At 38.4% G+C, this 24,396-nt stretch overlaps 1 protein-coding gene across 1 annotated transcript in view; it reads left to right on the top strand.

Annotated features, from left to right (window-relative positions):
- The window catches only part of LOC139725990 (uncharacterized), a 116,487-nt gene that overhangs the window by 8,224 nt on the left and 83,867 nt on the right, over positions 1-24,396 (top strand). Inside the window, exon 2 of the mRNA XM_071637072.1 lies at positions 8,907-9,224. Within this exon, the coding sequence (XP_071493173.1) occupies positions 8,907-9,224 (318 nt within the window). The remainder of the gene's footprint in view (positions 1-8,906; positions 9,225-24,396) is intronic.

Raw genomic sequence — 24,396 nt, 5'->3', positions numbered from 1 at the left:
ACAACTAGTGGCCTCTCTAGTCAACTACTCAAACTATTAGGAGAGCTGAGATTTAACCCCCCCAAAAATACACATTGCCTTGGTTCTTCCCACATGTAGGGTTTGTGTGAGGCCTATGAAATGTCAGACCTTACGGGTCTCTGAAGGTTTACTCTAATATCTCCTTTACCATTTTAGTGTGGATGTTGCATAAGTCCTGTGTTATAATTCAATCCAATTCAGTTAAAAATTGAACTGAATTCAACCCGTTGAAGAGTAGACCTGAGTGAACTCATACAGGTGTCTCGGAGAAATGTGTGTTATGGCAAAAGCAGCTCATCCTCAACGGGTAAATTGAACATTTCAGTTCCATAGTTTTCAGAGTAATTCTGTGACATGCTCTATTTCCATCAAATGTATGAAAGCTGCCTGCTGTTTCTGTATGACAGAACATTAAGATTTTCGAATGATACTGGGACCTCTGTCAGATAAAGTCTAGGCAAAGCATAGCTTTTGAAATCTGCTCATTACTTGTGAGAATTTTGTTTTTATACAGTGAAAATGTTGAATTGACTTGAATTGACTTGAATTTGCTTGAATTGAACGTGGCCTTCAATGAAATTATTTTTGATATAATCTATATATTGTCCTATGATGCATTTGGTCATAAGCATCATTCTACTCACCAACCTATACCATGTCAGTAGTTTGTCATTCATGTAGTCTTGTCTCAAGGAAGTCATCCTTGTGGCCTCACGCTCCTTTTCCGGGCACCCATATAAACCTGTGTTAAATGCAGCATATTCCATGAATCATAAAAAATCAATCGAATCATAGAATTTTTTTAAATTGAAGCAGATGAAGGGAAATTTTCTCTGCTTTCAAGCAAACAACATATTTTGGGATGTTGTCCAGCTCTAAAAAAAGTTAAGAGCCTCCATACGAGACTAGTCATCCAGTCACTCTCAAAATTGATAAAAATAGCAAATTACCTCATACATCAATAAAAAATCATTAAAAATACAAAAACCCTGATTCATTCAACTTCTTCATAACCTGCAGAAGCTCCTGTCCTCAAGCAATGTCAAACACTACCAAAAGTGGCAATTTTCCACTTGACTGATTTTTAATGATTTTTTTGGTAAAAAATAGCATTACCTCATCTTTGTACTGCCTTCCCGGTAGGCAATGCGCGAGTTGAATTAGGAGCGTGAGGCCTATAGGCCTCACGCTCCTTTTCCGGGCTCCCATATAAACCTGTGTTAAATGCAGCATATTCCATGAATCATAAAAAATCAATCGAATCATAGAATTTTTTTAAATTGAAGCAGATGAAGGGAAATTTTCTCTGCTTTCAAGCAAACAACATATTTTGGGATGTTGTCCAGCTCTAAAAAAAGTTAAGAGCCTCCATACGAGACTAGTCATCCATTCACTCTCAAAATTGATAAAAATAGCAAATTACCTCATACATCAATAAAAAATCATTAAAAATACAAAAACCCTGATTCATTCAACTTCTTCATAACCTGCAGAAGCTCCTGTCCTCAAGCAATGTCAAACACTACCAAAAGTGGCAATTTTCCACTTGACTGATTTTTAATGATTTTTTTTGGTAAAAAATACCATTACCTCATCTTTGTACTGCCTTCCCGGTAGGCAATGCGCGAGTTGAATTAGGAGCGTGAGGCCTTGTATACCTCAAACATGCAATTTTTCCTCTGCTGGTGATGAATTCAGTTATGTCAAGCCTTGCTCCAGCTTGATATATCACTTATTAGATGTTTGTAACATTGTTTTTATGTATACAGAATTGTATCACTGGGTGAACATATGAAACTTTGTGCTTTAAGGGTTTGTGTAATGATGATACAGAAAACCAGTGAGCCAGTTACGTAAATCAAAGTATATCATATTAAATCAAGTGTCATTTCTAATCAAAATCTATACAAGGAAGATGAGATATCACAGTTAGTTTCCTATTATGCAGTGCGCAGGAGTTGATCTGTACAGTCCCTCCACATCTCTCAATCTAGTTATGCCTTATTTCATAAGTTGTACTCAGGATTCCCAATATCACTGATAAATCACTGTAAACAGAAAGTGCTGTTTGTCACACTTGATCATCATCTTTTCTTTTTTCTGTTTTTCTCTAAGATAAATGCATTATTGTTTATAATATTTGATCAGTAAATTCATTAGAGTTTTAGATTTGATTTGTCAGGTTGTTTTCCTCAATTTGCTAAGATGCCTGGCACAAGCTTTTGCTATCTTTTTCCTCTTTCTCTCCATATTTTTTTTTTGAGCCTTCATCATAAGATCTTCATAAGATAAGATTTAATAACAAAAATGTCCATAAGATTGTATCAAATCTTTTATTGGGAAAGTGGCAACCACTCTTTTTTCCCCACATTTTTGCAATATCATTTTGATTACTTTCCTTCATTTGTTGCTCTATTTCTTTTCCTTTTTTTTGGGGGGGGGGGAGGTGGGGGTGGGGGTGGGGGTGGGGTTGTTAACAGAGTTGAGAACAAGACTTTCAAGCTGCACACTAGATACAGTAGTGAGTGACTGCATGTTATACCAATATTTTGTCTTTGTATGGTTAAGTCCATCATGATGAATAATAATGATGATGATATAAGATTATAATGATATTGAAGAATAATGATAATAATGAATAATGGGTAATTATCTGACAAGAATGACTTCTAGGGAAAAGAAAGACTGTAGTTGCTATTAGAATCTTTAACAAAAAATAGGATGTTCATAGTATTTCTGTGGTATCCAGGTGTATGCACATGACTTCGCCAAGGAGTTGGCCCATTCATCATAATATTATACTTGATGAAAAAAAAAAAAACATAGGAGAAAAGAAGTCAGAATTATTCAGCGTAAGTTTAGTCGGTCGGTCTTTCTTTTTTCAGTAGTGGCACTGGTCTAATCTAATTTCATTTTATGAAAATGGAGAATTTCTGCTAAATTCCAACGGAGAGTTGCAGACAAAGATATTTGTATTTTTGCGAGTACTGACAATGAAAATATGCCAGAGTGTCAGTTGTCTTGGAATTTGGTCAGGAATAATCTTTTTTCCTTCAACATCACTACTGTGAAATACTTGCATGTTTAGAAGGTGTTAAGATAATCAATAAATACATGAAATGAATTGCACAATCCGATACCACGTATACATATCATCCCACAAATCTTTTTTGTAGTGGTAGTTGATAAAGTTCATTTATGATATCCTCCTCCCCCCACCCCCAATTTTTTTCTTTTTTTATACCACCTGTTTCATTTGTCATATTAAAGCACTCTGTGGTAGTGGTGAGTAAACACATACAATAGGAGTGGCAGATAAAAACGAGGATATGGAACTCAATCATTCCATACCTCAACACCCAAGATCAATGATCGGAGAAGAATGCCATCTACATTCCGCCCCAGTTGCTAAAATAACCCTACCTTTTATCTTATCAAAGGAATAGGGAGTGGAAGGGTCGCATCCGCTCTTTGACCCTCACCCACGAAGGTGACTTGCGCAATCGTTATTATCTATTCCTTCCCTTCTTTCGTTTTGCTTGTTTTACCAGGAATACAGTCAGCGCTCTCTCTTCTTTTTCCTCTGCTTTTCTCTCTCTCTCTTTTCTCTCTTTTTATTTCTGACAATGCAATGCAGATTATGATTTATGGCTATCATGACATTTTGATATTTCATGTTGACACTTGCCCCAATATTCCATCTCTCTCTGTGTTGGCCTTTGTATATTCTCCTGATTTTCGAGGAACTCCGCCCGATTTGCATTCCGGTTTTCTTGCAGCCGGAAGTTTCATATTTCCTCTATCTTTCATTTTCGGCCGGTTCGCACACATCTTTGACAGCTTGACAATGGTGAACCACACCGTGGTCCAATTGTGGTTGAAAACCAATATTGTCATTTCTAACACATATTCAGAGATGGAGATTGCATTATTTGGAATTGCTTGAATTCATTTCCACCCTGATTGTGTAACACGGCAGGTGGTTACTCTGTGTGGGTCTTTTTGTGGTATTATAAAAGACATCGGCACTGTGGTTCTTCTATTCATTGATGTGGTATCTCAACAATACCATGCTGCTTCTTCATATGTTTGTAGATGTTTTTGTTGCCTTTGATTGCATCGGCAAGTAAGATTTAAAAGTTTGCATTTCTGAGATGCTCTATACACACCACAAATCAATCAGGGATTGGAATGAATAAACGTGGACTCAAAAATTTTAGACATTGTATTTTACATTCTTTTGTATCTTTCATCCTTTGCTATGCCTTTTGCTTTAATAGTGCATCTATTTCAAAAACATTTAGATCTTCATGCAATTAAGTGACTGTTTTCCCTTTATTCCAAAATAATATCTTTCTGGGAATTTTCACATCAGCTGCACAAGGTCAAGTAGCCTGTGTACTTATATGCTTTATAGCAATTTTTAAATGCCTACCTGTTCAGCAACATTTTCATCATAGTGCAAATATGAGCACAACATTGTTTATCAAAAGCCAAAACAGTAATTTGAAAATGGGATAGGCTCTTGTGAATGCTAAAAGAAAGAAAAGAAATTTTTCAGAGTTTGCAACAAGAGAGATGATATTTCTGATAGTTCTCTTAAAAATGTTATTAGCGATAGATCATGATAGAAATGGAATAATCTTCTCCTCATCCCTCAAGAGAATAGTTTGTGAGAATAGAGACCCCGTCTGCTTCTCTGATTTATGTCCTTCAATCACAGCTGTCTGTGCTAATGGGACGTTAGGTGAACCCCTGGATAGCAGAAATGATATCTTAGCTCTCCCACTCCAAATTCTCTCTCTCTCTCTCGCTCTAGGTGCGTTCACATTGGCCGTGAAATAGAGAGTGATGAATTTCATTCAGAAGGTTCGTTAATCTGAAAATTAAATTTGGTTCATCATTCAGAAGGTTTGTAAATCCAGATATGGAATAAAGTTCCTTATTCTAAAAGTTTGATAATCTGAAAATAAAATCAGGTTTGTTATTCCAAAGGTTCATTAATCCAAAAATGAAATAAGGTTCGTAAATCTGACAATGAAGAAACAAAAGATTTGTAAATCTGAAAGTTTAAAAAGGATGTGTACTCACAAACCTACAGAATTACATACCTTATTTCATGGGTTTTTATGCCTCCGCCACGAAGTGGTGCCGGAGGCATTATGTTTTCGGGTTGTCCGTCCGTCCGTCCGTCCGTCCGTCCGTCCGTCCGTCTGTCCGTAATGAATTTTGTGGACAAGGTAACTATCAAAACCTGTTGAGGTATCCTAATGAAACTTGGCATGTATGTGTATTAGGGGGTGAAGTTGTGCCTATCAACTTTTGGGTGCATGTGCTCAAGGTCAAAGGTCAAAAGGTCAAGGTCAAATACATAAGATTTCACTATTTCCACCATATCTATGCAATGCCTGAAGATATTTTCTTGAAACTTAGTGTATACATGTATTACCCAATTTAGATTCTCTGGTGAAAGTTTGGGTCATGAGGTCAAAGGTCAAAGGTCAAAAGGTCGAGTAAAAGTATTAAAACTTCTTTTTTTTTCTCTGTAAATTGGAAAATTGTTCAAGGTATCTTCATGGAACATAGTATATACATGTACTGACTGGCAATGATTATCTAGAGAATGTAGGGTTCATGGGGTCAAAGGTACGGGGTCAAAGGTCAAGTGCAACACTTCAAAATTTTACTATTTCCCTCATGTTCATGCAATGCCAGCAGGATTATTTTTTTTTAACACTTTGTGTATGCATGTGTAACCTAATAGAAATTCTCTGGAGAGTTTTTTTTTCTTTTCTCTTTTTGCCTCAAAGGTCAAAAGGTCAAAGATCAAGTGAAAGTGCTGAACTAACTTTTTCCTCCATATCTCGGAAGTGGCTCAATTTATTGTGAAACTTACTGCATATTTATGCATGTTCTACCTGAAAGTGATTATCTTATGAATTTTAGGGTCAAAGGCCAGATGAACATGGCAACAATTTACTATTCAGTACAGAAATTGCACTTTTTCTCCATACCGGTACCATGAAAATTACTCAATGCATAAATGTATGAATGGGTCAAAGTCAAGTTAAAGTCCTTAAATCCCCAAATACATGCTCTCCTATTCATCCAATTAAACCAAGGTCAAGGAAGGTGAACATTCAACACATTTGTGACAAACTTGTCATTTCAATATTTTGCCAGTTTTGTGAAAATGTAATCACACATTGTCCACATGTACTATCTAGACCTATTAGGAGAATCATGCATTATGGCGGAGGCATACCAGTCGCCATAGCGACATTTCTAGTTTTTTTTAGATTAATGAACCTATGGAATAATAAACCTCTTTTCATTTTTGGATTAATGAACTTTCAGAATAATAAACCTTATTTCATTTCTGGATTAACAAACCTTTGGAATAGCAAACCTTATTTCATATTCTGATATAGGAACCTTTGGAATAACAAACCTTTGGCAGAACAAACTCAGTTTCATTTTCAGATTAACAAACCTTCAGAATAACAAACATTTGGAATTAACAAACCTTTGGAATAACAAACATTTGGAATTAACAAACCTTCAGAATAACAAACATTTGGAATTAACAAACCTTTGGAATAACAAACTGTAATTAATGTGAACACAAACACACTGCAAAATACACCTCAAAATACTGCAACGTATTTAGGGCAGTAATCAAAACTTTGTGCAAAGTACACATGTGAGCTTTGAGTAGGAATTGTGTCGTGAAATACCACCAATTGTAAGCAGAGTATTTCTCGCATGATCTGACACACTTTGTGGCATTTCTCAGGAGAGATATGCACATGTGCAGTGCTTACTAGAAATACAACAGTATTTTGTGAATGAGAACAGTACCCAGTGAATTACTGTGGTATCTGTTACCATGGTATTTCGCCAATGAGTACAATGCCAACAAATTGTTAATCCCACTAATGTGAATGCACCCTCTTTCTCTCTCCTCTCTATTTCGAATTCCATGTTCATATTTCAGATTTTCTCGCATTTCCGTGCGCATGTGTCCGTCTGTCTGTCTGTCTGTTTTTATGTCTGTATTTGCGTCTGTGTATCTGTTTGTGTAATTCTTTATGTTTCTCTTTTTTTCCTATCTTTGTTTTGGTGCCTGTGCTGATATTTATTTATGTTGCATTAACTATGAAGTGATTAATCCAATGAAATATCGAAATGGTCAGAGTGCAATATAAAAGGTCATAATCTATAAGCTTTTATTGAATTTTAAGGGGGCTTTGTCTTCAGTGGAAATAAAATCAAACTTTTGTACATAAAAAAACATAAACAAACCTGGTTCCCCCCCTCTCTGTATTTTTCTATTTCTTGCCGTACCACCATCTGTATTTGTTTGTTTGTCTGTCTGTCATATATCTCTGTAATCAGTTGCTATATCATGTGTTGTCTACCCAAATCTGACTGTTGTTTCGATATCTATGTACAGCTGTATCTGTCTGTTTTTCCTGCTTTTTTTCAGTTTTACTCATCAGCAAGAATAGATTCATACCAATGTCTCTCACTTTGGAGGTCTGTCTGTTGATGACCCCGTTTACAGTGCGGGGCTGGGCTGAGCCGCGGCCGAGCCCAGCCTCAATTGCGGGGTCAAGCCCCGCAATTTTGTCCGTTTACACTGCCGGGCTCGGCCGCGCTTTTAATTCAAACCTTTCAATATTTTGTCGTAGTGGCGCTCTGCTTGTAAACAAATGAGCCGAGCCACGGCAGAGCCTCGCTCTGTAAACGGGGTCTAAGATTTGCTAATATATCAATTCAATCTGTTCTGCTGAGAACTCTGTTTTGCAAAATTGTGTGGATGATAAAATTGATAGAAATAGGAAAAAAGTGCTATTGAAGGGACACATATGATGTAAATATAGACCACCATTTGTATGAAAGCTGATGGCATGGGATTCATATACATTGTATGTAATACAAATGCATTTCATCATTCCAGTATCATAGAGGAAAATATAAGAGGATGTCAAGATACTACTAAAGAGCATACACATCTGTATCTACAGCAGCCATTATTTAAAAGAAAAAGCAAGTTGGAATTCCACTTGTGCAAAAAATGTGATATATTACCGAGCGCTCATTTCAGTTCTTCATGACCTTTCGATAAGACTGTCATCGATGGATTTAGCTCTTTGCAATGTACATTTCCCCCCACTATCTCTTTTGTGTATTCAGAGTTGATAAGTGCGGAGATAAACAGCATTTTCGGAAACCGGTAATTGCTACCGGAGTTCAAGTATTTGCTGAGGTTGTGGCGGTCTTTGAAAACTACCTATATGATGAGTTCAATGATTCCGAGGAGAAGATATGTGCAGTTATCTATTACTATGGATGAGTGCAGTAAGACCAGGAGCATAAAAAGATGTTTTAAAGGGAGACATCAGCAACCTAGCAATCTTTTTTTTCCTTTAAACTTTAAGAATGCTTGTGATTGATCTGTGTCATTCCATGCTTCCTTTTATTTTGGGTAACAGAAATTATGATGAAAGTGTGCTTTTATTTGATATTGATTCATCGTATGATTGTCATTGGTAATCTTAATCATGATTGCTATAAATACCATTGTAATATCCACGCTTATAAATGGCATAATGGAAGACAATGTAAAAGGTTGACTTTGTTTTTAATCCTGATATTCATCTCATTCATTTTTTTTCTTTGATCTGCAGTTTTACTTTCACTTCTGTCGTGTCTTATATTCCGCCCCATCCTCAGCATACCAAGGATAAAGTTTTTTCTATCTGAACAGACTTTAGGCATGTTTAAAAGAAATTTGTCTTCTATTGTTCATCACAAAAGAACAATAAGAATCAATGTAATTGCTCTTTTCATTGTTTGTTTGTTTGTTTTTTGCGTTTCAGATGTTATTACGAAGGCCTCACCACACAGGAAGTATAGCAAGGGAATCCTACATTAGCGATATAGGGGGAGTCATCGATCCCATCTTCACCCCACCACTCGTACCTCCTCCGCCGTACTCACCGCCAGAGTACACCGAAATCTCCAACGATCCCATCATCGTTGAGGGACCAGACTACCTCGATGACCTTTCAACTCCGACCCCAGTCATGCCTATTGCACCGCACGAGATGCCCCCTCCCTACTCTTCCATCAATATACCCCCAGGACGAACAATAGAATGTTCCGTTGCTCAGGAATTCCAAGTTGCTCCAGAGGAGGTGAGTTGATTTTGCAAACGATCTCAAATGTGTTCCTCACCTTTTTTTTTCTTTTTTCCTCCCTCCCCACCCCCTGGTTCTTTCTTTCTTTTCCCATTTTTTCTATTTTTTTTTCTTCATTCCTGTCCCTTCTGTCATCATAACCCTGTTGTATTACTTAAGGGGGGGGGGGAGGGGGACAAGAATTTAGATGTTTTTCTTGGTCTGTATTTCGGTACATTGTTCCCTTCTCTGCTTACTTCACATATAATTTCATCTAATGTGCTGCCTCTCTTGGACGATTGTCGCATTCAGCATGCCTTGTTTGTAATAGTACATCATCTCTATTTTAGAGAAATATTTTTCCTCCTTTTAATCATTCTTATGATTTTGTTCTTGACCTTACTCTCTGGCATATATTCCCCTTGGTTGTTTGGTTGTTTGTTCTATGCCAAGACTTTAGATGTATTGTCTTTCAGCATGATTTTATTAAAGACTGTCCTTAAGTCATACAACAAATAAGGCATAATTATCTTGCTTCGTTCATCTTTTGCTGTCAGGAGTAAAGGTCGAAGGTAGCTCTTGACTTTTGTGTTAATGGACTTTTAATGGCCTAATCACGATGATTTGTAGATAAGATCTGTGCTGAAGCAAACAAGAATCTGGGACATGTCCTGTAAAGAGATGTACTTGATCCTTTTTGAGAGCAGGTGTATCTCAATAGTTTATATTTAAGAAAAACAATTAATTGTGTATCAAGGTTTTTACTGATGGCAGATTAATTATAAAAGTCATTTAAGGTGTTGTAGCAATAGTGGATGAACTTTGCTTTAGTTGTGTGTTACCCTCAGCTGGTATACCACCTGTCCACTTATTCCTATAAAGTGTCAGCCTGTTTCGGATAATTACATGTATAACTTTAGTCATCTTACAATTTTTTAAAGGAAATAACGCTAAAAAATTCCACCAAGATCTTGTAAAGGACTCAAGTGCTTATACCATGAAATGATGTCTTTTTGGTTAACATGGATCAGCATATGAGAAATGATCAGCAAAATATTTGATTAATTAGTTGCTTTTATATCCACATGTCCATCTACATACTGTATCAGGCAAAAACTGAAGTATATAGAATCATAGGAAACATTAGAACAATACAGAAATTCATAATGAGCAGTGTAATCATACAGTTTAACACCAGCAGCTGGAATGATTATGATGATAAATGGTTATGACACAAATAAAATCACAGTGACGGACATGAATTCAATGCTCTTTTCATTGGCATGCAGGATTTAGATTTCATACCGTCATTTAAGCATTTGTAACTTTTCATCAGTCCAACTCTTCTCAAATTCTCACTGATCTGCTTTTCTGAATTCTTGATCAGTAACCTTCAGATTCATTTAAATCTTAGCATAAAATACAGAAAAGCAAACAAAGAAACTATCAAAGACCATAATGACTACAGTCATTCCAAATAATGTTGTACGTTATGAGAAAAAGGAACTTACTCTAAACTGTCAGTCTGGTGGACGTTTGCTTGTCTTCTTGTAGATATGTACTTGTGAGTGTGTATGCGAAGGTATGCAATCAGCATGTTTATGATATGATTATAGTAATATATCTATGATGTATGTTGTATTACAGGATGAGACCTGCCATAAGTGTACAGTGTATACACACAATGTAAATATATGCTTTAAACACCAACAACACACACTCATACACCCAGTGCCAAGACTTGAGGCTCATCACAGCATGCACAAATATTCCATTCATTTCATTCATTCATGATTAGAGCGGCTGTTCAGATGTAGTCTCCGTTTCAGACACTACGGTTGTTAAAACTGCTGTGTATGTTTCATCTGAAGTTGATGCAAAGGACTCTGTATGTTGGAATGCGTGGCATGAACCAGTATATTGCTCTGTATTGTTTTGCCCCTGAAACAGTGAATCTGTATTTACTGTTGGAAGGATTTCCCAACCAGGAAGATTTTCATCTTCTTTGCAGTTTGCTAGAATTATCTTTTAAATTTTTTGTATAATATAGGCCTATATAGTATATATGAATTACATACATCCACATTCCCCTCTTATTGAGCTTAAATGCATATTTACACTAGGGGAGGGAATCTAATATTAAGTTTATATCTATAAGTAATCCCAAGATGTACAGTGTATTCCATGTTCATACATAAATTCTCTCATGTAACTATTAGAATTCAATTGTCCCAGACCAATCGATCATAGATAAGGAATTTTCTTGATTATCGTAGAGAAACAACATCTTGATTTAATACTCAAATGATGTATGTTTGTATATATGGTATGTACAGTGTACATTTCATCACACATGTGTCCAAAAATTGAAAATTTCCACATACATATTCACCAACTACTGTAGCAAACATATTGTATGACCTGTAGGTATTTGCTTCTTCATTTTTTTTTTTGTATGTAGTAATTCTAACCAGTAATTTGCCCATAGGTTTATAGGTGGTATATTATATATATCTTCTCTGATTCTATGTGTTTGTTACTTTCTAACAGTCCACCTCAACATTTTCCTTTATACTGACATAATTTCATTCCAATTTTCACTTTGTGGGTCATCTGTTAACATGTTGAGGACGAGCTGATTTTGCTATACCACATGCTTCCCATAGACACCTGCCCACGTATACTCGGAACTAGTCTTCTAGTTAATGAATTATGATTCTACCTATTTCACTCAAAAAGCTTCAGCAGGGTTAGATTTCCCCTAACTGCACAAATTCATTTAAATCGAGTAAAGAATGAAATTGTAGTAGATATGAATTCTCCTCTCCAGAATGTAACTCTAAGGTAGACATTTTGTGAAAATTAACAGCATTATTTTCAGTCACATAATAATGTGGGATGCAATGTATACAAATGAACACCCTAGATCATTCTCCTATTTGATCACGTACATTTTCCCCAGGAATGATGTCTAGTGGTCTACATGTAATTTGGATCCCGCAGACAATCTTGTCATGCTCACAACTCACAGCAGGGACTGTGCCACCCAAAGTTCGGGGCAAACATTTTTTGTCTGGTTCAGTGCTATTTTCTCCTACTTATGTATGTATGTTTGTGTGTGTATGTATGTGTCTGTGTGTATGTATGTGTGTAGTCTCTCTCTTCTTTTTCCTCCATCTCCCCTTTCCTTCTCTCTTTTCTTCTCCCTCCCTTTCTCCTTCTTTCTCTCTCCATCCAATCTTTGTCTGGGGCATCTGCTGCAATGCCATACCTTGACAGCGGGGAATGATATAATTCTGCACTGAGATGTCAAAATGTCAAAATTGAGAGCTTTTTTATTTTTGCCTTTTTTTTAAATTTTACCACCAATTCCTTTCTCCCCCTGAATTCCTGCTCTTCTGACTCTACCAGTTGTATATGTGTACTCACAATCAGATGGAAGAAGATTCTGATTTCTTTGTTCGGCATTCTCCATGATATATTCTTGAGAGATGAAAATTTGGGCTGACAGGAGGAAGGAGCTTCAAGCTTTCCTCTCAACGATGAGGATGAAGATCTTGCCTTGCTAGAGACTCTTCACATGTAGCATGGTGAATGCCTCGCTGGTGATTCAAGGGTTGCCATAGTATTACCTCACAACTTAGCTCTGCTTTGAGCATCTGTGGAGAGAAAGAGATAAAGGGAATAGAGAGGGAGATATATTGGCAGAGAGAGATGTATATATATATATATATATATATATATATATATATATATATATATATATATATATATGGGAGAGAGAGATGTATATATTGGGAGAGAGAGACTGATTCGGCAACTGTTGAATCATGTAGACCACATTATGGAAGTTCATTTTGTAGTATGAATTTTGTAAGCGCTGCTCTAGCATAGCAGTGATTTATGCTCCTACTATCCTTCTGCCCCTCCCCCCCCCCAACACACAGACATACACTTGAAATAGTCTTCTACCAGACTACTGATTAACTTCTCCTGCTCATGAATAGCTGAATTTATGGGTGACTGCTGACAAATGTGCAGGCATTGTTTTTCTTGTGGGCCTCCTCTTCCTCCTCCTCCCCCTCCACATGACTGGGAAGAGCTGAGCGCCAAGAGGTGTCGCATGAAGAGTTGTGTTTTAGAGAACCAAGAGGCATTGCATGCCGAGTTCTGTTTTATCTATTCCTTGTGCTTGTGGATTGACCTTGTTTCGTGCCCTCCACAAGAGAATGGGAAGCCATCTCGCCATGAATGTTGTTGGATGAGGAGAGAACAGTCAATGGGAGAGGCTGGAGGATGCGATTGACAGAGCATCAGTTATCCTCCTGGTATCGATAAATTCTGCAGGCATCCTTTTCATCATCAGCTTCAGACGTTGACTTTTATCCACAATAGGAGGATAGCTTCCAAACATGGATCGCCATATTTTCCCTCTCTCTCTCTCTCTCAGATTTCCATTTCTCTCTCTCTCAGCCATTTTCCTTCTTCTAAGTCACATGTCATGGGGGTCTAAGGAAACAGGGCTAGCTCACGTTCATCCTATTGTTTTTAGAAGATCTGAGAAGAGGCAGGCAGCAACATTTTTTTTTTTACTCGGCGTGCAGCTCGGAATCTGTGCTGGATGTGGATTGTGCTGAAATGATTATATGGAATGGAGAAAGAGGCGTTTGCCTGTAGCTTCTGACTGGAGTGAAGCCTTTTGTAGGGGGCTAAAGTGTGAATGTTGAAACTATCCGCCCACATCAGACCAGTGTGGAATATGCATCTGCATCTATGCTAATGAGGTGAAAGATGTGAATATCAAGATGCAGGAGGCTGAGTTAAATGAAATGCATCTTGGAAGCATTTCTGCTTTGGAAAACTCGTGGAGGATGACATTGTGATAGAGAGTATCACTCAGGTGTCAGCTTGAGACGAGAGGAAAATGAGATTGCTGGGAGGCGTCACCATCATCTCTCGTTTCACGTGTTCCGGTGCCGAACAAAATGGTGCGTTTTTTGCTGCTGGGGATGCAGAACGGAGGTGTCAGATGGCAGTCGAGCAACTCTGCTCGCCTCACCGGCTGCAAATGAAACCATGGTCCCTCCTCTTCTATCTCGTCCCGTCGCATGTCGACCGTTTGCCAGTGACGCAAAGTGTGACATCAGCCGCGGATTCTTCCCGTGTTAGCCAATCAGAGGCAAGGCACTGACAAATTTGAAACCGAGCCCCCGAATCAACAGACACTTTCAGCAGGAGCAGTTCCGAGTTGATTCTCTCTCTTTAATTTGCAGCAAAACCTCTCACCCACCCCCCTCTCTCACTGGACCGAAAATCCACTTAACTCTCCGCGCACCCTCAGCACCACCCCTAATTTGCTCGAATGATGCTGATGACACTCCTCAGGTAAGTAGACACTGCGTCTTCTACTTTTGTTGGCCGAGTAAACCCCAGCAAGATTTCTCCACCCCCAACCCCACCCCTACAAGATTCTTTTATTTACCGAACATGTCCCTAGCACAGTCGAAGCTGCTTCATCTGTTTGTAGGTGTACTTCAAAGTGGTTCAGGGACGACAATGGATGCAGACTTGTCTGTTCCCCATGCCATCCGCAATCTTGGCTCCTCCCCCCCCCCCCCCCACCCCACCCTACACCAAGAGTGCATGGTTTAACCATTTATTGAATAGCCTCCTCGGCTGTAACCCTATCGTCCCCTCCATTTGTATTGACCATGCTATCAATAGATGGATGGTGTGAATTGCTCCTTTAATCAATTTACCAAGCAAGTACTCGACCGCTAGGTGTCAGGGGTATGTACATAGCTCTGAGTTTCTTCCATTTGTGTATGGTATCCATGTCTGTTTGTCTGTCTGTCTGTTTGTCTGTCTGTCTCTCTTCTGCTCTGTTCTCTTTCCTTTCTTGTTCTTCTTCCATGGAGTTTGCAATCGTTTTTGTCTGCATTTTCAGAGGTTCATGACTGTTTTTAGCTCAGAGAGCCATGTATGAATTTCGAGCTTCCTGGCTTGTTTTGGAGATATTTTTCAGATGGCCAGACAAAACATCAGGATGTAAAGCTGATGCCACAGACGTGGGATTGTTATGACACACGCAGAGTTTGAAGTTTCAAAAGTCAACAATAGGTGGATTCACACTGCCATCAACAGTCCCGCTTGTTTGGGTCTTGATTCGAACCGAAAACCAATTTTTCTCTTTATGTGTGTGGACATGATAATCATGACTATCAGTGATATTCAAATCGTGCTCTGTGTGCCACTAAAAGTGCAATGTTTCTAAAATAGTCACATTTTTTTGCTGAATAGTTGCGATTATGTGCAATGCAAAGTGTATATGAACACTGTGTGAAACTGTACCAGTTTTTTATATCCCACAATGCTACATGGGAGTTGGCTGCTTCCTTTGTATTGTTGCTGTGTGTGTATGTGCTTTTTCTTTGTGTGTCGGTGCGATTTTTCTTTTTCCTGGACACGTGTGAACCAGAGCTCAAAAAAGCATGATATGAATCTCAATTTGAATCGTGATGTTTCAGTTTGTGTGAATGGACCTTGTGTATGCTGATGAATCATTGCTGTCAGGAACTGGGTATGGTGAGTAGTAAACTCAGTGGAGAATTACGTCATCTCAAAAGCAACAGGTTATTCATTTATTGTTTAGTTCATGTCGGTTAAGGTTGGTTTAAGATGTGATGAAGAGAGTTGAGTATGTGAATGAGGGGGGGGGGGGGGTAAGAGTGAGAGTCAATAAAGTCAGACACGGAATGAAGATTGCAGTATCATACATTTGTGAATTTTTCTTTCAGCACCCATTATTTCTAGTTTAGCCAAAATTGTATTTTGCTCTGGAAGCATCGTCAAACCAATAATATGCCAACTCTCCTAGAAAACTAAAGCTAGGAAACTCACTTATTACATTATGGTGAAATTCCTCCCCGTAGTTCTGCAGATATACATTGGTTTCTGCTTTAGTAGAGTAAAATAATGAAATGCTTGCAGAGTGTGGTGCAGTATGGTGTTGAGTGGCTCAAGAGATAGGAATAGAAATATAACCCAAACAAAGCAGGGCATGAATTCATGACTTAACTCATTGCCTACGATCATCTAAAATTGTCATAGATTGAATACACTGAAGATATAGCTCCTGTAAGTAGTAAGTTAATGCAATCATGTTTAGCATGTCAAGCTCCTCCCACCTTAATGTAGCCACACCCCCTTTCTCATGTTATGGTATGCATGATAAATAACCTATCAGCATCTCCTAGGTCTGGAGGATGGGTCAATGTCAATTTCAGGCGCATTTCATGTCACCCAACAGCACCTGCGTCTGGAATGCCAACTCCAGCTGGTTGTCATGACAACAAAGGGAAATCAACACCCCTTCAATGTGTGAAGTGGAATGCAAGTATTTAGAATTTACTTCCTGTTTATCAACAAAGGAGAAATGAGCACATGCCTCATTCAATTGAATGTCAGTTGTTTTATTGATTTAGGGTTACTTAATTTTGTCCCATAGCAAGAGAGTAACCAAGACAGATCCAAAGACAAAGAAAATTGACAACACAAAGGCCATTATTTATTGTATAGTGGAATGCCTTTATGCACAACTAATGTATCTACTTCCCAAAGAAGAAGAAGAAAAAAAAAACATGACAGCAGTCAGTGTATGTCTTTTGTTAGTCATGCGTGAGGTGTTGAATATACTGAGACTATTACAAGCAACACAGGCCTTCCAATATAATTCCAGCAATGTTTCTATGGGGACAAGACAAATCTTACACCTTCATCACAATCGACCCATCCATTCAATCTTGTTTTGCACCTCAGAAAGAAACAGAAACATATCTATCTGATTATCTAGAGAAACAGACTGAATGTATTGATGTATTTTTCAAGGAGAAAATTTAATTGTCCAGATATTTTCTGATTATGAATATGAATATTGGATATTACTGTTTCTGATCGTCATATGTCAGTGATTGCTGATAGTATACAAATGATGCACAGGATAGAGTGCGTTAGTGGAGATGCAGCTCACTCTCGGGTATTTACAATGTAGTGCAACATGCACTCGGCTTCGCCTCGTGCATGTTTCACAATTGTAAATACCCTCGAGTGCGCTACATCTCCACAAACGCCACAAAATAATCATGTGCATCATTTGTTTTATAAAATGGGTCGAAAACTAACAGCATTTTTCGCGTACCTTTGTGGGTCAAGATGTCCGAATATGTTCGTCCCAAACATTTACGCACGTCGCACTCGGACATCCCGCACATATAAGTACTGTACGTACAAGAGTACTAGTATACGTACGCCACTTGTTATGCACAAGAAAGGCCGGCCGGCAGCCCGAACTAGAAGTTGTTAACAGGATTCACAGCGCGTATAGTAGCACGCGACGCACTTGTAACAACGGATTGAGTGCGCACTGCTAGTGTAAACATTGTGACGTCAGGCCGTACATGTTAGTGAGAAATCATTGCACGCACACGTGACTCATTTCAGCGCTTCCAATTGGCTACATTCTTGAACCCATTTTATAATAAACTTTCATTTCCAACCATAAAACCCTCATCTGATCAAAATGCCCTCCAAGTGGGTTTTTGTAGCTCACCTACAATGAGTGGGGGGGGGGGGGGGGAGGGGGTCCAAATTTGGGCCCTAATTGTACATGTTCATTTTCTACTTGAGAATGCTTGGTCAAATTTTGGTAGAGCTGTGTATAATTTAGATTAGTGACTGCGTGAAAGATGAACTTGTGATACTCAGGTGAGTGCTAGACCGGGTCTCTTGTTTTGTTTGTTTGCTTGTTTGTTTTTCAGCTTGAGTGTCCTTTTGAAGACTGATAGATTTCTTTCAGCTTATTTTTCATATGACTCTGACTAATTTCACTTGTTGTACACCTGCGGGAAAAAGAGGTGGAATTTGATTTAACAGCGTTTTGATGTAACCAATGAAATTTATGTAAATTACACAAAGTTTTGAGAAATAGTGGAAATAATTTGTTTCAAGGATTTTCTGTTAATTGGTCAGATGAAAGTCCTCAGAAATCAGCAGATAATGACATAATTTGATTTGAAGTTGCCTGTAAACAAAGTTGAAATTTTTACAGTGTTTGTCCCCCTATATTTACTTTGGAAGTCAAGATTTGCGATCTTCAATTATGTATGCTAATAATGCATCACAACATAAACCTCTCCTCAAATCAGCGATCTTCAGTATGATTCCATTTCAGAGTGATTAGATAGAAATTCCTGTAGAATGCAGATATTCAATGTGTGGCATAGCCCCCTCTGTTGTTTCCTGAGGTATCATTTTCTTGATCTATCAAAGTGCAGTGACCTTTATAAAGTATATATCTATGTTGTTCCTTGAAATTTTAGAGTGATGCTTATTTCATTGTATAGAAGATCATTGAAAGAAAGCTGCTGCTACCATGCTTGTTCTTTAATGCTTTATTGGTAGAATGTGGACATATACTACCTTACATTTGCAAATTTATGGTAGCACTTGTATCATTCTTTAGTCTTTTCCTTTCATTGCTAGTCTTTTCCTTTCATTGCTCTTCTTTTTGTTTCTGTTCTTCTTTTCCACTAGATCCATCATCTCCTTCCTCTCCTATTTTGTCTTCTGGACGTTTTGTGCCATCCTTTTTCTCCTCCTTCATCCATCCTCCTTTCCTTCTTTATGTAATCATCTTCTTCTTTTTTCATCATTTGATCCTTTGTCATTTTTGTATTTTCTCCCTTTCCTTTTCCTATTTTCCTTTTAAACCTATTCCTAGATTTGTTTCATCATTCTTAATCTGCTTTCCCTCATCTTAGATTTGAAATAGTGTCCTAAAATGTTTAGAGCAATATTTATTGCCCTTTATCTGACCCCTGTGCACTTGAGTTTGTATTAGTGTGTGTGTTCGAGCAGCACATGTGTGAGTGTGTTTGTGAGTGACAGAGTGTGATACTGTATAGGAGCCCAAATGAGCTGTGAGAAAATATTGCCCACTTGGGACAGAAAAAAAGGAGAGAGAGAGAGAAAAAATCTGCCTCAGGTTCTTCACTTGTCATGACCACTTTGACACATTAATTACAGGCTGAAAACAGGCCACAGAGGCCTGTTTTATGTTAGCCATTTCCAGGCACTTTAGTCTGGACAGAATGCCCTCCTGTTGAGTGTGATGGGTGGCGGGGTCTCATTGTTTTGAGCTGCTAGTCTTTGTGTCAGACCAATATTATTTTTTTTTTTGGGGGGGGGATGGGGAGAAGCAGGAGCATTACGTTGACAGATGTACACCATGTCCATACACCTAAGAACTTGTCATCAAGATGCAAGATAAACTCTTGGTAACCTTTGTTGGTATTTGGCCCGTAACACACTGACATCCTTCAACTTCAACTTCAGCTTATCTGGTCATAGGTCAAAGGTTATTGAACATTGCCTTCAATTGTCTTCATCCTCCCAGAATTTTGTCTACATCTTCAGAGATAGTACTGTATTGTTTAGTACTTTATTAAGTGGTGCTGCAACCAGACTAAATGACTATTTTCACATAAATACTTCACCCATTCCATATGAGAATCTGGTGGCCTGCGTATTAAGTCTATGGAGATATCAGAATTCAGTATCAAATGGGTTAATCGTATTGAGGGCTCGTTTATTATTGACTTGAAAGTCTTGACCAGACACTCACCCAGTGGATGACTTGCCATTTTATCTTGACTGATAATGGATTATGATATGTTTCAGGTCTGGGAAATATTGACATCATTGTGTCTCTCACACTGTACAGTGAGTTCACTCCGGCTGCAGCAATGACACAAGTTTAGACTAATAGTAATATGTGCATTTCCAACAAGAGAGCAGTATTATTTTACACTACTTAATATCATGTTAATATTCCCTATTGCCATCCACCTTTGCTTTCAACGTCTGAGAGTAGGTAGAGTCCTCCTTCCCCATCCTTTACATAGCTTTGTAAGCCATCAGTCGAGTATCATGAGTCATAAACATCATTATCATAATCCAGTATTCTCTGAGTGATCAAACCAGAGTGATCCATCACTTTGCAGACAATACAATTAAGCACTGAATTCTCCCCCATAATCCTGGTACAGAAATAGCATGAAAAGTCAATCAATTGACGGGGGTGGGGGAGACTTTAGCCTAGATGAGCTAATGTATACGTGCAGACATTTTTTTTTTTTTGCGTCTCAATGTTTATCATAGATCACCAGGGGCGACGGGCCATACCAGAAACAAAACAGACCTTTTCTTGTCTCTGTAGTCCCAGCGTGGTATCATATCGCTGTATGTTTGGAAATGCCAACACAGGTCTAATGTTCAGCCGTCAGTACACTCTTGTCTATTATGTCTTTCTCTTAGCATGAATAGGGCATTGTGGTATGTACTGTATTTAGAAAGCAGTAGTGCTACATAACTATACAAATGTCAAGTTCTGAAAAATGTTCAGTAAATTTGGAATTGTCTGATATTGTTGAAATATAATTTATACTATGGGAGCATTGTGTTAACAGTCTGACCTTAAGAATGATTTCATCCTCATTTGTGATTGTAGATCGTTCATGTCAGCAAAAGATGAATGTATTTGGGGTATGTTTCAGAGGAGGATAGATAAGTCCATTCAAAACATTTCATGTCTGCAACTCTTGAAATATCTGAATTGTTCCTTACATGAATTGTCTGTATGTAGCAGATTCTCTCTAAGGGCAGTTCATTTCACGTTACATTTCCTCTATGAATGGCATTGTTGGAAATATATGCACTGCAGTACACAAGAACAATTACTACATGGAGGGTAGAAAATATTGGAAGTAAAAGTTTATATGTTTCTTCCAAGCTAAGAGATAATGTGATCTAAATTATATTTCAGGGGCATTGCATGCCCCATAAATACCTACTTCATATAGATATGGAATTTTATTCAAGTTCCATATTGGTAATGTTAATTATCAATCAGTATCAACATATTTGTCATCATTATTACAGTACCTATATCATAAAAATGACAATAGAAAAGTTGCACAATCTCAACTATGCAGGCTATACTCGTCAGTACATACAAATTATTGGTAAATCTAGTGCTTTGCTATCATACTCCATTGTATATTTTCAGCATATGTGGGCATGAGACAAAATTTTGAGCTGTTAAAAAGGTTAAATATTAGTCACTTTTCCTAAGTTTTGTGACAACATTCCTCCACTGTTTCTCTTCAAACTGAGAGACAGATAGAGATGGAGCTCCCCAGGATGCCTTTAAGTGTGATACCCGGTCTCCATGGCAACAGGGAGGACACCCCATTGACCTGATGAGGACAAGGTCTGGTTTTGTCCTGGAGCTGTGAGACAGACACTGGTATTTACCACACCCTGGGGACTCAGTCTAGTCTAGCAACTCAGACCTTTCTTTTGATACATTGTACTCTTGTTCCCATCCCATACTGGAGGAGGTGCTTCAACATCTGTGTCTGAACTAGTGGGTTATAGAATAAATCTTACCTTTTGACCTGTCAGACAGAGTGTGTTTCTATTGAAGAAATATATTGATAAAAAGATAGTATAGACCAATTCAGAATAAAAGGACTGGTCGTAAAAACTTACTCGGTTTAAAATTGGGGCTGGTTAGATCAAAACAAAGGTGTATCCTGTGTATGTCCCCACCCCCCCCCTTCTTTTTTCATGTGGAGTACACAGACTGCTTTTTAGTAGAATAGTCAAATATTAAGGCACACTCACATGCCCACACACACATTACACATACACACAAATCGCTGTTTCACACTGAGAGCCACTTAAACCTGTAACAGAACACACCCTTACTTCTCAAGCACAGCTCTTTTCGATCTCTTGACATTGGGAATTAAAAAAAAAAATCGGACGAGCACAGAGGTAGCGAGAATCTTTTCACCTTGACTGCACCAAACCCATCACCCTATCACTTCACCCCAACACCCCCCTTGCTGCACCCAGTACAGGCTTGGCTCTTGTGTAGTCCTTTTGACAAATAATACACATTTAGGGAAAGTGGCAATGGGTTGCTGTATGAAGTGACCAATTATTCACAGTCTCATGCATTGTTTATTGCGTACGGGGTTGAACAAATATTGAAAAAAAATCCTGCAAGCTGCTGATGGCATCAGTTTTTGCATGTTTAAATTTTAAAGACAAAAAACATTATAATGCTTGTTTAATATTCATGACAAATCTGTGTCCAACCATGGAGCTACTGTAGCTTCATGGTCCAATTGAGGCATGCCTGAAGGTTGCCAAAACAGTTTTGTATAAAGTCTCAGAAAAAAAAAACCCAACAACCTCGTTCTCTCTAAAAAGAAAAAGAATTGTGATGTTGTAGCTAGTAAACATATAGGCCCCATACGGTAGCAGTAGGACCTATCCAATATATTATTGTATAGGACTGGAATTTCAGCCATTGCTTCAGAGATGGGGCAGGTACATAATCATTATACCTGGTTCCCCATTAGCAGTGGGTGAACAGTAAAACAATTTAGTAAATTTACGGGCAACTTTAAGTTACCCTCAACATGGGGATATGAAATGAAATTCAGGTCAAAGATTATAGGCCTATTTCTCTGTAATCAAATAGGGAATAGTTTTATCTGAAAGTGAAGATTCACAATTCTGGTACCAACTAACAGTGATGACACTGTGTCATGTTTAGAACAGCTTTCATAGTTAGGGATCCTGCCTTTGGGGGCGGGGGAAGGGGGTGTTGACTGATCCACCTAGCCACCTGTGGCCGGAAATGGGGCGGGGCAGGCCAAAAGGACATGACATTGACAATGCTGCCCCTGTTAAGGTAGGGTAACTTGTTTTGCACCCTTCATACCGGTATCACCGCCCCTTGGTATGATGGAAGATTTGCTTCATTGTGGAATGCTTTTACACTTATGGATTGGGGGGGGGGGGGGAATGATGGTTTGGAAAATGGAGGGGGGTATGGAAAATCCATCTTATATACCGGGTGTCCCAAAAAAAGCAGAACAGTGGATTTTCAGTACCTTGCGTTCTAAAAGTGATATATTTTCTGACATCATCAGAAAGAGCATCTTCCGCAGAAGACCATGATACCAAAATCATTAAATTTGGTTTAGTACTTTTTATTCTACGCCAATTTCTGTAAATGCAGTCATTTTCAATTTTTTGCGACTTATGAGATAATAATTTGGGTGCGACACGCGTTCCATAAGGTGAATTGCGTAAGCTCGTTGATCCATGTCAATAAAAGATAACGCTTTCATATTGGGAGCGCACACACACACACACACACACACACACACACACACACACACTGTTTTTTCCTGGCCCGTGCCCAATGTGAAAGCTGTCTCTTTTGTTGACATGGATCACCGAGCTTACACAATATTCACCGTATGGATCGCTTGTCGCACTCGAATTATTATCTCGTAAGTCGCAAAAATCCGGCGAAATTTGACAATGACTGCATTTTCAGAAATTGGTGTAGAATAAAAAGTACTGAACCAAATTTAATGATTTTGGTATCATAGTCTTTTGCGGAAGATGCTCTTTCTAATGATGTCAAAAGATATATAACTTTTAGACTGCAAGGTACTGAAAATCCACCGTTCCGCTTTTTTTGGGACACCCGGTATAGTATGCGATTGAATATGGTGGTCCATACTGGGCTGATGCTGGAAGCACTTGTTTGTTGAGATTGGTGAGTTTCCCATAAAGGTATGGTATTTTGATTGACTCTCGCATCCTGCATTCAATCATGTGTAAACCTGGATGCCATCCTCCTTCTCCCGCTTCCCTTTTGAGTCAGAGGTCCGTCAGAGCTGCCCCTGCGTGGGATTCATCGTATTTTCCAGTTTCGGTGTGAAGGAAATGTGTCTCTGACATCACGTGAACCGGGCCAGAACCGATTATTTTTAGGCATCCAGCATGAGATCTTCCTCCTGAGGATCTAACCGGTTCTGATCGCTTTGCCATGCTATTTTATGATCTCTTTTTATAAATGCTCTTTGCTGTGAAAAACTCTACCTAGAGAGATAGAGAAAAGTTTAGGGTAGAACAATTGATAGCTGTAACATTTAACCATATAATGAATCTTACTGCCTACTAAACTTCCAACCTGATTGCTCAAAAAACCCCTTCAGTATTTGATCTTTTGTTTTCTGATAAAAGCACTCATTTATATCTT

This window comes from Diadema antillarum, unplaced genomic scaffold (genome assembly GCF_040938485.1).
Source record: "Diadema antillarum isolate AM-2024a unplaced genomic scaffold, OU_Dant_1.0 seq00000069_RagTag, whole genome shotgun sequence".
Lineage (NCBI taxonomy): Eukaryota > Metazoa > Echinodermata > Echinoidea > Diadematoida > Diadematidae > Diadema > Diadema antillarum.
This window is presented reverse-complemented; position numbering and strand designations above follow the sequence as displayed.